Genomic DNA, 17,340 nt, shown 5'->3' with positions numbered 1-17,340 from the left:
TGACGCGTCGGTGTCTCACAATTATTCATGAGCCTCCGTGTTCTTATCCTATGAGAAGATGCTGTCTCTTAATTATTCATGACAGCACATGGTCTTTTCCAACAGATGTAGTAGATGAGAAATGGGTTGCGTTTGTTTCAGTGGTGTAAGAATTCAATAATAATAAGAGTTTTATTCATGAAATGCTCGAGCCTATGAGCTACCATTCCGACACTTCTCCCATCCATGCTGCCTCCGGTTTAATTTTGTTTTCCTCCATAGTCACGCCAGGGGCTAATGGTTCAATAGATAGGGCAGAGGACCTGCACCACTATCTACTATGTCTCCATTTAGCCCTGGGGATTCAGGAGAAGTCCACTGCCTCATCTGCAAACTTTTTGTCACTAACCATCTTTATTGTGAGTGTTCTGAAGGCACGCCCCCCTCTTCCTCCCCTGCCACGCCCACTCTCCCTCCCTTCTTCACACAGTGTAATGATCGGCTATGTCATGTGGGGTCAAGGGGTGTGGTCGCCGCCCTGCTCACTCACTCTCTCTCTGCAACCTCCACATCGTGTGCTGACACGCAGCCTCATGTTAAGGTACCATTTTTGGGATGTTTTACTCGGTTAATCCTCTTCTAATGACCGACCTGTAACCATGCATAAGCCTATGGTATCCTTCAATGTAATAAACGAAGAACAGCACTTTCACTTTGTGTCCGGCTGCGTTATATTAACTTTCCTGAGAAACCCGTGAGGATCTAGCCGAATCCTTACAATTGGCGCTCGAACTGTGAATGAACATCCTCGGAAAGAAAAGTTTGGACACCGGAGAGAGTGAGTGAACTTTAAATATGGCTTTCGTACTCGATGCTCATAAGGCAAGTGAACTGTAAGCGAAGTTTCATTCATACTGAACTTTAATTAGCTGGCACGCATGCTAGCGGGATAAACTAGCAACCACCGAAGTCTCACTACTGCGTTGTTGGAGAAAACCCACCGCGGGATAATTTTCATCTTTATTTTTGTCACTATAGGTTTTCTAAGTGTTGCCGTCTACATTTTTTCCAATTAAATTTCCCTTGCTGTTTTTCTGCGTGTTTCTAAGTTCTTACTCTTTTTTTTTTTTTATTTTTTATTTATTTTTTTTTTTAAAAGAGACCTTTTTGTGACTTTTGTTTGTGTGGATTTGCTGTGAGAAATTGTGTGCAGCGCTATCATCAGAGATCCGTGCATGCAAGGCAAGGACTTTGGAAAAGGAAAGGAACGTTTTTGATTGACTGATTCGACAACACATCTCAGCGAGCTCCGGTTACTATTGGCCTGCATAGTGGAGGAGAGAACAAGGCACGACTTTTGTATCTGGATTCTATGGACAAACAAGCTAAGTAGCACTTCGTGAGCAGAGAAAAACACACCTTGCGTTTAATACTTATGTGATCGGGTGATTTTTTTATTTTATTTTATTTAAAACACCCATTCATTTAAACTGTTACAGTTGGATTTAAGGTCATCTGTTGCTATTGGGAGTACATGCAGTGACTGGGTAATTTGGGATACGTGTATATATACACACAGTATCTCACAAAAGTGAGTACACCCCTCACATTTTTGTAAATATTTGATTATATCTTTTCATGTGACAACACTGAAGAACTGACACTTTGCTACAATGTAAAGTAGTGAGTGTACAGCTTGTATAACAGTGTAAATTTGCGGTCTCCTCAAAATAACACAACACACAGCCATTAATGTCTAAACTGCTGGCAACAAAAGTGAGTACACCCCTAAGTAAAAATGTCCAAATTAGGCCCAAAGTGTCAATATTTTGTGTGGCCACCATAATTTTCCAGCACTGCCTTGGAGACCTTGTGCTCCTCCACCTTCCGTTTGAGGATGCCCCACAGATGCTCAATAGGGTTTAGACCATCACCTTCACCCTTAGCTTCTTTAGCAAGGCAGTGGTCATCTTGGAGGTGTGTTTGGGGTCATTATCATGCTGGAATACTGCCCAGTGGCCTATTCTCCGAATAGGAGAATAGGGTGAGGGTGAAGGTGATGGACTGGCCAAGCATGTCTCCAGACATAAACCCTCTGTGGGGCATCCTCAAATGGAAGGTAGAGGATTACAAGTCCTCTAACATCCACCAGCTCCATGATGTCATCATGGAGGAGTGGAAGAGGACTCCAGTGGCAACCTGTGAAGCTCTGGTGAACTCCATGCCCAAGAGGGTTAAGGCAGTGCTGGAAAATAATGGTGGCCATACAAAATGGCAGAATACCACACTTTGGGCCCAATTGGACATTTTCCCTTAGGGGTGTACTCACTTTTGTTGCCAGCAGTTAAGACATTAATGGCTGTGTGTTGAGTTATTTTGAGGGGACAGCAAATTTACACTGTTACACAAGCTGTACACCCACTACTTTACATTGAAGCAAAGTGTCATTTCTTCAGTGTTGTCACATGAAAAGATATAATCAAATATTTACAAAAATGTGAGGGGTGTACTCACTTTTGTGAGATACTGTACATGCATTTATTTTTTCTTCTATACATGTGTCTTAGGATCATCACCGCTTTTTCCCTTCTCATTTAATTATTGATGGGGTGTTCTGCAATAATATAACCACATTTCACCCTAGATTCTTACTCAACTTTTGCAATGGCTAAGCGTTTTGATACATTCACATATGGGGTTGGTAATGATGAGGGTAGTTTGGTTTCGCCTGAAATTTTGGATGGTGGGTCTTTCATAGTTCAGCGTCTTGCTGCTCAGGTAGATAAGCTGCAACGACGATTAGACATGCTGACATCGGCATTTAGTATGTCTGTTGACTTACAACGCAGCTTGCTGCAGCAATTAGAAGATCTGACTTCTCAGCATTCATGCAGACAGGACACAAAGGCACACCCTATACTTACCTCAACCCTGCAACGTGCACACTCGCTAGCCACACCAACCAAAATCATCAGACTTCAACAGACACAGGGACAAGCCTCTAATGCCTACCCTGTATTTAGCTCAACCCCGATTACACACACTCTCACTAGCCACACTGAGCTGTTACATCCACAGACACCTGCTGCTCATTCAGCCCATCTCCCTGGACTTATGCCTCCCATATTTAATGGGGGTAAATCTCTTGACCCAGAAGAATGGCTTCAGTCTGTTTCTTTGTGCAAGACAACGCTGGATTTATCTGACACTCAGTTCTTCCTTGAGTTGACAAGGTTATTTGTAAAGGAGCCCCCGGAAGTGGTATTCTGCCATGCAGCCACACCTACTTTCATGGGAGCATTTCTTAGATCTCGTTCGACAGGCCTTCCTGCCTACAGACAATGTAGAGAAAATCTGGAGGGGGATTTTGCACAGAGTTTAGACTTCAAATGAACCACTCCCCACTTTTGTAGCTCACCTAGTGAGTTCAAGCGACTAAAGCAACCGCCCTCTGAGCAAGAACAGATTGAAGTAATCTGCCGGCATGTCTCTGATCAGTATAGACTAGCCCATCATGCTACCGCACCTACAACTTTAACAGAGCTACTTCTGACTGCCCATGAACTACATGCTGCATTAGGGCCTGTTTCTTCTAGTAGAGCCCCCATTACCCGGACACCTCCTTGCCTGGACCTGCACTGCTGCAAATGTTTGACGCCGGGAGTCACCACACGCAATTGTGGGAACTGTAGGAAAAATAGGCAGAGTGGTAGTGCTGAACCTACCAGAGGGATAGCTGTAGTTTGTAAGATAGGCCAGGAGACCCCAGGTACTTCTGAGGTCACTAGAGCTGGGACTGGTGCTTGGCCTCGTAGGTTTCAAAGGGCTCATGAGGGTAAGCAGAGAACGGAGTCAGGGACCAGTGCACAACAGACAGAGAGTTCACACACAGTTAATTTGGTGCGAAACAGCCCAAAGAGGTCAAGGAATACTCCACTGACGGCAGTGGTGGTCGTCAATCAGGTTTCACTGAAGGCAACCCTGGATACAGGCGCGTCCATTTCAGCGGTCCATCCATTCACCCTTCTTAAATGCGGGATAGACGGAGATGTCGTTCTTCCTTGGAATTTTTCCCCACTGGAGTTGGCGGACTCAAAACAATGCACCCCATCCGGTGTTGTATGGCTACCTGTTCAACTACTGGAGCAGCCGTTTACTCACCGCTTTGCGGTGATTCCAGACCTGTCTTGTCCCATTCTCTTAGGGGCAGATTTTAAGATTCAGGCTGACGTCCACATCCACCCAGCCACAGGAAGCGTTAAATTGGGAAATAACGCCACCTCAGCGCCAGACCTATGTTTGCTTGGGTTTGATGATTGAGGGCCACGTAGCTAGCCTTACCTTTAAGGATGTCCAGACCGATCTTGGTCCAGTGGTGGAACAAGCAGCCCTGCCTTCAGCGGACAAGAAAAAACTGGCACACCTATTGGGAGACTTTGTTCATCTTTTTTGGTCAAAGCTGGAACGTACTTCATTCATTGAGCACACAATAGACACTGGGACTGCAAAGCCATTGTGTCTTCCTCCCTACCGTGCTTCACCTGCAAAAAGAAAGATTATCGAGGAGCAGATTTCCAGAATGTTGGAGGATGGCATTATTGAGCCCGCTTCAGGGCCCTGGGCCTCTCCAATTGTGATAGTTGAAAAGCCACCAAGATCCAAGATTTTGTGTAGAATTTAGAAAAATGAACAAATATACAGTGAACGACTCCTACCCACTTCCAAGAGTGGATGACTTTCTAGATTTTTTGGCACGTGGTAGATTTATTTCCACACTAGACCTTGCACTGGGTTACTGGCAAGTATCAGTGGCCCCAGACACAAAACCAAAGACAGCTTTGGTCTCACAAAGGGCTCTATCAATTTAAAGTTATGCCTATCAGATTATCAAATGCACCTGCAACGTTTCAAAGATTGATGAATACTGTATTGGCAGGGCTCACCCACAACTGCTGTATGGTGTATCTGGATGACATTGTGGTTACCTCATCGACCTTCGACCAGCACCTGGAAGACCTCACCAGTGTGTTAGGGCGTTTGGCAGATGCAGGCCTTTCCTTGAAGCTGGCTAAGTGCCATTTTTGTAAACCAAAGTTACGCTACTTGGGTTACCTGGTGACACCAGAAGGCCTTGGCCCTGAGGAGGGTAAGGTGGCTGTGATTAAACAGTTTCCCACACTGGAGACAGTTAAAAACAGTTCCTAGGAATGACAAGTTACTACCGTAGGTTCATCTCAGTGTACGCCCGTATTGCCAAGCCGATGATTGCCCTCATGAGGGAGGATGCCCCATTTGTGTGATCCACTGACTGCCAAGTGTCTTTTGATTGTTTAAAACAACAGATAATCAGTGCCCCAGTCCTTATTTTGCCTGACTTTGAGAAGCCTTTTGCAGTACACACGGATGCCTGTGATGTGGGCCTTGGTGCCGCATTGACCCAGACTGGTGAGAATGGCTTGGAGAGGGCTGTCGCTTTTGCGAGCCGTACCCTGCAGCTTGAGCCGTAGCTTGAGGTGGTTGATGACAAGGCCCTCCCCCTCAGGTCAGCTAGCTCGATGGTGCTTGCGGCTGCAGGACTGTGACTTTGAGGTTGTCCACAGACCCGGCTCAGCCAACCTAGCTCTGGATGCACTCTTGTGAAACCCTACCAGTGACCCTTCGGGACCTATAGACCTGTTACCACGTTACGCCACATTTGGCTCATTAAACCTATGGCGCCAGCCACTAATGGTGTTGGACGACAAGAAACAGCTTCAGTCGCTCCAGCAGGCTGACAAAGTCATCTCATCAATATATACTGACTTGGAGGGGGGCCCCTGTGTGGATTCACTAGACTTCTGTATTCTAGATGGGCTGGTTTACTTTGTGGACAAGAGGACTTCCTGCCGGCTTCATCCACACAAGGATCTACGCTTCTATGTGCTAGAATCTCTGAGGGGCACTCTGCTGAAATACTTCCATGATCTACCACCATGGCTAGCCCCTTGGGTGTAACCAAGACACTTGGGCACTTACAGAAGCGGGTCTACTGGCCAGGTATGCGGGGTGATGTTAAGAAGTATGTACTGTCCTGTGTAACCTGACAGCTGTCCAAGGCGACCAACCAGAATCCGGCGGGCTACCTAAAGCTAGTGGTGGCTACTTACCCATGAGAGTTTGCTGGCGTTGATTTCATGGGACCCCTCCCCAGATCTTGCCGTGGGAATATGTACATTTTAGTATTTATTGACTACTTCACCAAATGGGTGGAAATCTGTCCTGTTCAGGAGGCCACAGCAGTGGTTGCAGCATGCAAGTTTGTCTCTGAGGTATTTGCAAGACATGGCGCTCCCACACATCTAGTCTCAGACAGGGGTGTCGTTTTTGAGCGACTTCTTTGAAGCGGCAGTTGCTGCTCTCGGCTCAGACCACAGGCTGACGACAACGTATCACCCTCAGGCTAACCAGACAGAACGGGTGAAACGTACCATCAAGGCGGCAATCCGCACTTGTGTGGGACATAAACATAGGGATTGGGACCTCCACTTACCTTTGATCTCCTTTGCATTGAGGATAGCTCCCCACCAGAGTACGGGAGACACCCCGGCATTTCTCTTGTATGGCAGAGACCTGAACACACCTCTCGATTTAGGGATGTCACCAAGCCCTGGGTGCGTGGCTGACTCAGTTTCTGATTACAAGATGGAGCTCACTTCAACTTTGCAGGAGGTGTATGACCATGTGAGAGGTTCTCTGGCAAACAGCCAAGACGCGCAGAAGAAACACTATGACAAGAAACGACACAGGCTCTTGTTCCATGTGGGTGACTTGGTTAGGCTGAAAGCTCACCCTCGGTCGGATGCCTCAGCTGGTTTTACTGCCAAGCTAGCCCCAGTCTACAAAGGCCCATACAAGATTGCAGAAGTGATGTCAGACCTGAACTACAAGCTGACCAGAGTAGCAGATGGTGCGGAGGGTGGTTTGTAACCTGCTGCCCTTTTTCACTTTGGATGAATCTGAGGAAGAGCTGGAGAGTGCACCCTTACAGTTGGCTGAAACTAATGTACAGGACAGAATAGTGGATATCCCTGATGACTAAGGGGAGTATGGATTTGACTTCTTATTTGAGGAACCAGGATCTCATGACCAGTTCACAGCTGGTCCCTCGGACAATACGCCTGTGTCCACACACCCTGACTTTGTCTTACCTCACACTGATGTGTACCTCACTCACCAACAGTCTGTGCACACAGAAACACATCATACACCCTTGGCCCTAGGCATGCAGAGGTTCCTTACCTCACACATATGCATACACAGCCCACTCACACCGGAACGCACTCAATACGCCCTTCGCCCTAGGCACACACCAAGGGTTACCAGTAACTAGGAGGTTAACAGGTCGACAAAACCTAATTTTGCTCCTCTATTTGAACATTGAAGTGATATGTTTTCAGTTTCTCTCATTCTCTAGTCTTATTCAGTTTTATTTTTTTTAAATGCTATGTCTGTGAAGGCCTTATATTGGTTTGGCAGTCTATTGTCTTACAGAAGTGAACGTTTCTTAATAGGGTAATGTGACATACTGCTTTGTTTTTGAAATACTGTTAATGCCTATGTGCCTTGAGGTTTTGATGTTACGTTATTATTTCAAGCAACTGTGAAGTTCTGATGTTAATTCAATGCACATTGAGAAAAAGAAATGCTGTTCTTGTTGCAGAATGTTGGACTATAGTTATGTGGAACAGGCAAAGGTGTGATTAATGGTACTGCTTTCTGTAGCCCTACTTATGTCAGCTGTCACATAGGCACCTAGGTGCTGTTAAGTTTCCTTTATGTTGTTTTAAGTGGGGGGGGAATATAATGATCGGCTATGATGATGTCATGTGGGGTCAAGGGGCGTGGTCGCCGCCCTGCTCTCTCTCTCTCTGCTACCTCCACATTGTGTGCTGACACTCGGTCTCATGTTAAGGTACCATTTTTGGGTACCATGTTTTACTCGGTTAATCCTCTTCTAATGACCGACCTGTAACCATGCATAAGCCTATGGTATCCTTCAATGTAATAAACGAAGAACAGCACTTTCACTTTGTGTCTGTCTGAGTTATATTAACTTTCCTGAGAAACCTGTGAGGATCGAGCCAGATCCTTAAAACAGCCATCCATGTCCCATTTAAGCTGCATTTTTCAAAAACATTGAGAGGTAGACTTGAGCTGAAAGAGGGAGGTTTCATGACTAACAAGTTTTAAATTGGCTTCCATCTCAGCAAAACTGAGTTAGTCATCGGAGTTAGATTTTTTAATGGACAGTGAAATGAAGAGTCAGGCAACTCATATTTGCCTGACATTCAAGCATAAGGACGCTCGGGTTGGCGAAAATAACAAAATGCACACATTACCTGTGGGTTAAGTATAGATATAATGCCTTTACTCATTTTCTAATGTTACCCATGTAAAAGGCCACTGTATGGAAATAACTGCTCAAAAAATAAAGCCTTTTTCAACCTCTTTCTATGGATTTCTACTGTTGACTAGGTTTCTTCAAAAACCCTGACATGCATCAGCCAATTAGCTTGCAGTAAACCCTTCACAGTGTAAACAATGAGCTACTGTTACGAAACTTGAACAACATGTAAATTATGTTTGCTTTAGTTTGCTTTCTATGCAACTTGCTGGAACTAGTCACTTGTGATTTTATCTGCAAATTGCTGATCATGGAATTATTATTATTATTGACATACCTTGACATGTTCACAAAGCTCATGGAGACGGGCTTCCACATCCAGTTTTTCTAATAAATAAATAAATAAATAAATAAAAAGTTAAAAAATACAGCAAAATGAATATGGATAATCTCAGCACTGTATGAGGAGAGGAATTAGTCTCTCTGATGAGCCAAAGATTGAGAGCTACAAGAGAGAACTAGCACAGAAGTACAGAAGATAATTAAGGGCAGCATTCCTGCAAAGAAGTGAATGGTTTGTTGTTAGTGTTGGTTCTGAATGACCGCTAACAATAGGACAGAGTCCACAGCTCTCAGCCAACATAGGGGAAATATCAACTGGCCATACAAAGAAAAAAAGAACACAAAAATGAAAGGCGTGTTGAGGTTGACGGTCAACTGACATACCTATGTGGATGTGCCTTTGGCCCCTGGGAAAAGGTCTTCTTAGAACTCGCTCATAAAGGACTTGCATGCTGGGCTTGGCTAGTGGTGGGATTGCACATATAGGCATGTTTAAAATGGTTCCTCTCCCTTATACTAGAAGAGCTGAGTTCTATCTTTTATATACTTCAAAGGACCAGTCAGAAGACACATAAGGCAGCATAGAGAGGATGTTTAGTGTCTTTAAAGTATGCTTAGTATAGGGTAGTGGTCTAGGGTAAGAAGCTCTTAGGAGCAGAACAAACCAAAATACACCAGTATGAATGAAGTGGTGTGCATTCAAAAGATACAATTTAATTAGGCATTTAATTAGACATGTTAAAGGTTACAAAAGTTATACTGATTGTAGACTGCATTGGTTTAGTGTTAGGAATCATACTTTAGTTCTTACTAGAAGAAACCGCAACAGCATGCAGCAAACCTTTCCTACTTCATGATTAGTAATAGCACTAATATAACTTGTAAGTTTTATTTGTGTTTTATGGAAGGAAGCATGAAAATAAATATACATACAAAAGATACATACAAAAAAAAAATACATACAAAACCTAGACTAATGGACAGACTGTAGCTAGATTATTATAAATGTAGAAATATAATAGTTGTTATTAGATTATTTTGTTTTTGATGATCAACACAAAAACCTAACATTGACATCAACAATACACAGTTGTGTTTCAGTGAGCCGCATGATGATACTCAATTCTCATTAAACTACCCAGCAATAACATACCAAGCTCCATGCGGTGAGAGGAAGGGAGACTCTTGGTAAGCGTCATGAAGTACTCAAAGAGGCCCTGGTAGGCCAGCAGCAAGCTGGCACACAGGCTATGGTGCAAGTTGTAGGCATGCTGTAGACACTGATCTGACACCAGGAAGGTCTTGCCCTGTGGCAACCAAAGTAAGCATCACTTTTAACGTGTTTAAACAAATGACTGTTACAGGACATATTTCTAAATTCAAAACAGCCATTTAGTGTTAACTGTGTATTATATGATTTTCTGTAGCACAGTAATTCACTGAATTTTGATCATAAAAATTTCAGCATTTCCCCTCAGAGAACAGTGGTGAAACAAAACTGCCTCAAGGGGGCAGGGACTAGTCTGCATAAAGCTAAGTGATTTGAAAGATAGTGTTGTGCCAAGTTCTGCTTCCGGGCCATGAAATGCTTGAAGTTTTATATGCTAAATATGACTGAAACACTTATAGTTCTAAGTTTACTAAATAAATAGACCTACTTCTACCAAGCTAAGGTTTCCCTTATGAACTTGCTTGCACACTTATAGTGATTATTTCATGGTAATAACTGCATCTCCTTCAATTATTCATTTTCCGTACAGACAACCCAGTTTTCAATTTATTTTGTTAAATGCTTGATACAATAGTAAAATTACTGACTAGTGACTAGTAACTAGACCCGTCACGATAACTAATTTTATTGGACATTATATTGTCCCAGAAATAACGCCAATGCTTTTGATGCAAGTGAGCACAGTAATAAGGATTGTCTCCGAGGTTTTAATCATGTGCTGCAAGGCCTTACGTTAACTAGGTGATCATTGGCCATGTCAGACTGTAATGCTGGATGTCAAGATGCTGTCCATAGCTGCTCTGAAATGGTTTGTAAGATTGTGACAAATGTTTTGCAGACACTGAGGATCAATTGTTGGATTTTTACTCCCCCCATACAAGAAGGGACACAGTTATGGGTGTATAGAGTGAATAACTAGGCATGCAGCCCTGGGACGCTCCAACGCTCAGTATGGAGGCTGTTGTATCACCCATTTTCACTGTCTGGGGCCTGTTGGATTGAAAATCTATTTGCAAGGGAGTCATTTAGTCTGGCTTGGCAACTAGAACCAGGGAGATGATTGTGTTAAAGCAGAACTAAAGCTAGTGCTGCACTTTAAAAATGTTTTTCCTGCATTAGTCCAATGGCAATAAAATGGTAATTCTTTGTCTTCAAGCATGTCATTTTGATAAGCAATATTATTGTGATTATTGTCGTTTTTGTCTTCGGACGAAAATATCCTTAATACTTAGTCAATATTTAGTTATCATATTTAATAATTTTAGTAAATTTTACTCATCTAAAATGCCAATATTAGTCAACAGCATTTTAGTTAATGAGAAAATGCTAAATTAAACCAAATATACACATTTTATATACTAATTTAAAACACATAAAAAAGTGAAAACTGCCCTTTGTTGTGAAAACCTGATTTCCTGAAATAACATTACAGTGAGTACACCATTGTAATACAATATAGTGCATTCTTTATGCTTTAGTTATTCATTGTCCGTGTTACAGAAAGATAATGTTCATAATGTGATTTACCATTCTACCTAACGCCTTACTTAAGTTCAAGTTCACTTGTGTCATTTTGTGCAGAAGCAAGTTGTAACTAGAGATGCGCCGATACGAAATTTCTCAGCTGATACGATAACCAATTATTTAGAGTGATATTGGCCGATACCGATAGTTCTGCCTTTTATGCCTTCTTTTAAATTAATAATAATTAATTCCCCAATTCTGAAAAAATGCAAATAAAAACTTTATTCTCTCCATTTCAACAAGTTGTTTCACACTAACTGGTCTCATAAATAGAAAACACGTTACTCAAATTAACATTGACACATGAACTTAATTCTGAAGATTAAAATAAGATTTCTTAACTTACTGAATGTTATTAACGTGTTACTGCTCACTTCTGTTGTAAAATTTTAGCGGTGCAGAGCTTACAGAGATTACAAACTGCAGTTTTGTTATCATTCCACACAAGAGACATCGTCTTTACACACAGCACGAGATCTCGCGCTCTTTTGATTGACAGGATATAATCGGCCATGATCATAGGATGTTTTTAAACTATCGGCCGACAGCGGGAAAAATAGTCTTTATCAGCCGATAATCGGTACATCTCTAGTTGTAACATTAGATTTATGTTGTGTAGATGTCTGATTAAGCTCATATGTGTATAGGATCCTTTTGGGTGAGTTAATTATCCCGATAGTAAAGCGCTTCAGTTTACAGCTGTTCATTCACTGTTCAGCTTCAGCTCACACAGCTTAAGCGGGTCAATCCCCAACATTATTAACTATGACTGGATACAATTGAGAACACTAGAACTACAGTATTCTTTCTAGACTGTTCTTCTTCAAAAAACATTGTTAGTTAATAACATTGTTAATCTTGTGTCCTTTTTTTTTCAACAGTATGTTTAATTAAAAGCAAAAGATAAGCTTGCTACACATCTTAAATTCAAAGGCAGTTTTTGCATTCGAATGTGCATTTTTTTCTTAAATTCAACAAATGTTTGAAAGTTTGAATATTAATTTGACAGCCCTAGAGCAGATGAGAGGACAGAAGCAGCACAAATGACTAAACTTTTGGTGTGACACCAGTGCTCCGAGAGCTGCATGAAGTTCAGCGTTTTGCCACTTGACTTCTCCAAGTTATTGCTCTAGTTGCGTTTTCTCGTTTGTGTATTTTGGATTAACCCTGTTTTTGCTATTCGCTGATCTCCTGACCTGTGCCTGTGATCTGTTTACTGGTTTACCTGCCTCTCAAATAAAATGCTTAAAATACATTTGCATCCGTCTCTACTCGCCGAACTCGATATGGTGATATGGCGATATGGTGTTTGTATGTTAACAAACGTGCACAGAAACACAACGGGCAGCAAAATGTTCGAGGTCATATCCATATACCGTACAATAAGTCGAGAACATAATCATGACAGGCCTACTGATATTTAGAAAAAACATTCAAAATGTTATTAGTAATTAATAAGGCACCAAAATACTTGGGTTTTATTATCGGTTACAAGAGTGATAATAAAACACTGTTTCTTTTATAAAACACTGGCTGCATTTGTGGGTGTGCATAAGCATGCTTACATCTTGGGACAGCTGCTTGACATAGGTGCAGCCAAATACCACATTCTCCAGCGTGGGGATCAGGAGGTCTTTGCCCTGTGCTGGTACATTGCGGTTTAGCCAGGTGCTTTTCCCAAGCCGGGGGAAACTGCATGATAACATGGATTAACACACATTCTAAAGGTCAGAATTTTTTTCTTTTACCAGTGCTACCACACAACAAATAAACTTTGAACCCTTTGAATTCTCTTTCATTGCAGCTATAATTCACATAATTTATGTATGTAAACAGTTCCTAAATTTACAGCATGCTTTCCAGCAAAAACACATATCTTCCGGTGAAATCAACTGAGTCAATGAGGTAGTGAGCCATTTCAGTGCTACATTACACACTTAAAAATAAAAAAAATAAAGACACTTTAAAAGCCACGCAGGTAAGTCCTATTGGGTAAAAACGTGCCAGAGGCTCAAGTCCTGATAGTTGCCGGTATATCAGAGTTCAGCAGTCTCTCAGCTTGGGGGTAGCTGTTTGCTAGTCTAATTGTAAGGCAGCACAACTGTAACATTTTCCTGATGGCTAGGGTGAGTGTTGTTTTTAATGATTGTTTATGCACTCTTCAGACTCCAATGCTTTTGATGTCAGTGAGCGCAGTAACATGGATGGTCTCTAAGGTTTTCATGTGCTGCAAGGCCTTAGGGTAACTAGCTGAGCATTTGCCATGGCAGACTGTAATGCTGCTATAAAATGGCTTGTGAGATTGTGACAAAAATGTGGCCTTCATGAGCTTTCTTAAGATGTAGAGGTGCTGCTAGGCTCACTTTACATTAGCAAATGGGAGCTCCTCTACTACATAAAACTTTAATCTGCTCACTTAACCTCAGTTCCCTTTATGTACATTGTATATGATTCCTCTGCTTCAGTCATTAGCGCTATAGTTTTGCAGACACTGAGGATCAGTTGTTGGATTTTCACTCCCCCTCTTGTAGGCTGACTCGTTGTCTTTTGTGATCAGGCTTACCACAGTTGTATGTGAAAATCTGTATCTGCAAATCAAAATTTGATGATTGAATTACCTCCACAAGGGGGGGGCACAGTTATGGGTGTATAGAGTGAATAGGCATGCAGCCCTGGGAAGCACCAATGCTCAGAATGGAGGATGTTCAATCACCCATTTTCACTGTCTGGGGCCTGTTGGATAGAAAATCTAAAATCTAACTGCAAGGGAGTCATTTGGTCTGGCTTGGCAACTAGAACCAGGGAGATGATTGTGTTAAAGCAGAACTAAAGTCTAGCTAGTGCTGCACTTTAAACTAAAATTGTCTGCATTAACCCAATGGTAATAAAATGGTAGTTCTCTGCCTTCAAGCAGATGCCCTATTTGTGTTATCCCACTTCGACATAAATAGGCCACATTATCCAAATATGAACTAAATACAACAGACTTAACAACTTTATTTGTGACAGCTCAGTTGTTGCTACTAATGCCAAGTCACACTGAAAGCTTTTATGAGACACACAAGCCACACACAAACTTCTGATATTTAAATCCACACCAGCTGTGAAACATGCCTTAAATGCTCATTAAATAACATTTGCTTGAACACTTCTGAAATGCGATCAGACAACTATGTGGTGATGAGCGTGAGCATTCAGCTGCATTGATAAAAGCAGCAAAAAATTGGTATTTATCATGAGATGGAATCTACTAAATATAGTCTATATAGAGTATTGATTGCAAGTCTAGAACGTACAACTGAGCATGAATATGTTTTTATAACATGATGTTGGATTTTGAATTGTTTGTTGCAAAAAATCTCTTAGCAAGTAAAAATATCTTGAACAAAGACAAATATTTTTAATGTCTTATTATGAGATTATAAATTATATTTATTATACAATCACCATCCACTTTATTAGGAGCATGTGTACATTCATGCAGTTTCCAATAAGCCAAATATGTGGCAGCAGCACAGTGCATCAAATCATGCAGATACAGGTCAAGAGCTTCAGGTTGATGTTCACATCAACCATCAAAATGGGGGGAAAAAATGTCATCTCTGTGACTTTACCTATTGCATGGTTGGTGCCAGACGGGTTGGTTTGAGTATTTTAGAAGCTGCTAGGATTTTCACATACAACAGTCTCTAGAGTTTACACAGAATGGTGCTAGGGGTCTACAACATTGATGATGTGAGAGGTCAGAGGAGAGCTGGTTTGAGCTGACAGGAAGTCTATAATAACTCAGATAAACACTCTTTAAACTTTGGTGTGCAGAAAGTCATCTTAGGATGCACAACATTTCAAACCCTGAGGAGGGTGTGCTACAACAACAGAAGACCACATCAGATTCCACTCCTATAAGCCAAGAACAAGAATCTAAGGTGATCATGCACTTTGTTTTGTGTATGCGGAGATATTTTTCTGTTCATAATGGTTGTAAACGGTGATCACTTGAGTCATCATATCCTTCCTGGCAGCTCAAACCAATCTGGCCATTTTCCTCTGACCTCTATTATCAACAAGTCGTTCCCTCCCACAGAATTTTTGCTCACTTAATGTTTTTTGCAACATTCATAAACTCTGCAACGTGTGAAATTCCTAGGTATTTCATAATCTAGATCGACAAAAACAATATTAATAATTCTGATAACATACCAGTTGAGATGGACTCGATAATTGCAATGATGTATACACTGTTTTGTTTGTTACTTTCCTGACAATGTATACTCATTCCAGTGAAGTAGTTGTCTAGCAATGTTATTCTTTTTCAGGTGGTTTAGATTATGTTTTTTTTTGTTGTTTTTTTGTTTTTTTTAAATTTGTTAAAATTATTTATGTGCTTTATTTATTTTTACCCGTTTGTTTACCTCATCAAAGCTTTTATTTAAAAAAAAAAAAAAAGACACTTTTAGTAACAGTGCACTTTATTTTTTTCACTCTTTCAGACCCCTCTATTTGTTGGTGTATAAATAAGAGTTGTTTTGTTTTGTATGCAAGGAGGAAGAGAAATTGACAAAATTGTTATAAATAAAACGGTTGTTCAGTTAAGTATTGTTATTACTGTGACAAAAACAGAAGTAAAACAATAGATAAATATATGTTATCGAGCACATAAACACGCAAATAATCGGTACCGGATATAAAAAATAAAAATAAATAAATATTGGTCGATTTCTAAACAGCATTACCAAACCCAAACTAGACTCCTTTGTTCTACCCCAAATGGAGGACTGTGTTGATGGAGTCAGTTCAGCCAGATATGTCACCAAGCTAGACTGTCTCAAAGGATATTGACAGGTACCTTTAACACCTCATGCCTAAGATTTCCACCTTTGTCACACCTGACAATTTTCTTCAATATACTGTAATAGCTTTTGGAATGCGGAATGCACCTGTTACCTTCCAGCGTTTAATGCAAAAAGTGTCGTCAGGAATCCCCAACTGTAAGGCCTACTTAGATGATGTAATCTATTCACCTAGTTGGGAAGAACACCTCAGCAGTCTTGAGCTTGTCTTCAATCAGCTAGCTGATGCTTCATTGACCCTAAATCTAGCTAAATCTGGAAAAGGTGTCATCACTTTTAAGATCACACTCTTTCTTTATTTTGATGTTGTATGTGAACATTACCCAAAGCTCTTGATATATATCGACATTTTATTTATTTAGCATTGCGCTGATGGCACATCAGCATTGTGCTGATGGCTGATTAGATAACTGCATAAATGTGCAGATGTTACTAATAAAGTGGACAGTGTGTTACATATAGAACATTAAACCTGTTTTTAAATGCTGTTAAACTTTTGAAGATTTAAATATTAAAAGAATTTTGCTTAAAATTAGAAAAATGATCTGACTGTAGAACAAGACTATTTTAAACCTGGAATGAGTAAAATGTTTAGAAATAGGCTTACTAACAATATTTCGTTTATTGTAATATCATAATAGGAAATACTAGATAATTTAATCTATATTGAAAAAATATTTTCATTCACCAAGATGAATGAATGCTGAGTCATTATTTTTTGCAAATCAAGCATACTCATGTGCGTTTGTGACACTACCATGAAAATACTGATATAAAATATACTGACAAGGACAACAATATATATGCTATAAATGGTCAATGAGCTGGGTATTCCTAACACTAAAAAGAGATAGAAAGTCTGTAGGTGAATGGTATGTCATTACTGAAATCTCACTGTGCTGCACTGCACACACTCATTTCACACTCTTTGGTTAGACTCACCTCTAACCCTAGGTAATAAATATGCTGGTGAATTACAAATATGTAAATGCTCCTTTAGCAGTTTTGTCTATTTTAAGTTCTTTCAATTT

General features: G+C 40.9%; 1 protein-coding gene across 10 annotated transcripts in view; it reads right to left on the bottom strand.

Moving 5' to 3' along the window:
• fam135a (family with sequence similarity 135 member A) overlaps nucleotides 1-17,340 on the bottom strand; it is an 89,754-nt gene that overhangs the window by 13,996 nt on the left and 58,418 nt on the right. For all 10 annotated transcript variants that reach the window (XR_008385195.1, XM_053619706.1, XM_053619705.1 and 7 more), the window contains 4 exons: nucleotides 13,025-13,151; nucleotides 9,858-10,011; nucleotides 9,089-9,166; nucleotides 8,700-8,749 (listed from right to left, as the gene is read on the bottom strand). Coding sequence is in view for 9 of the 10 variants with exons in the window: in XM_053619706.1 (XP_053475681.1) it covers nucleotides 8,700-8,749; nucleotides 9,089-9,166; nucleotides 9,858-10,011; nucleotides 13,025-13,151 (409 nt within the window). In the remaining variant the exon portion in view is untranslated. The remainder of the gene's footprint in view (nucleotides 1-8,699; nucleotides 8,750-9,088; nucleotides 9,167-9,857; nucleotides 10,012-13,024; nucleotides 13,152-17,340) is intronic.

The sequence above is a fragment of the Ictalurus furcatus genome, chromosome 29, assembly GCF_023375685.1.
Source record: "Ictalurus furcatus strain D&B chromosome 29, Billie_1.0, whole genome shotgun sequence".
Taxonomy (NCBI): Eukaryota; Metazoa; Chordata; class Actinopteri; order Siluriformes; family Ictaluridae; genus Ictalurus; species Ictalurus furcatus.
This window is presented reverse-complemented; position numbering and strand designations above follow the sequence as displayed.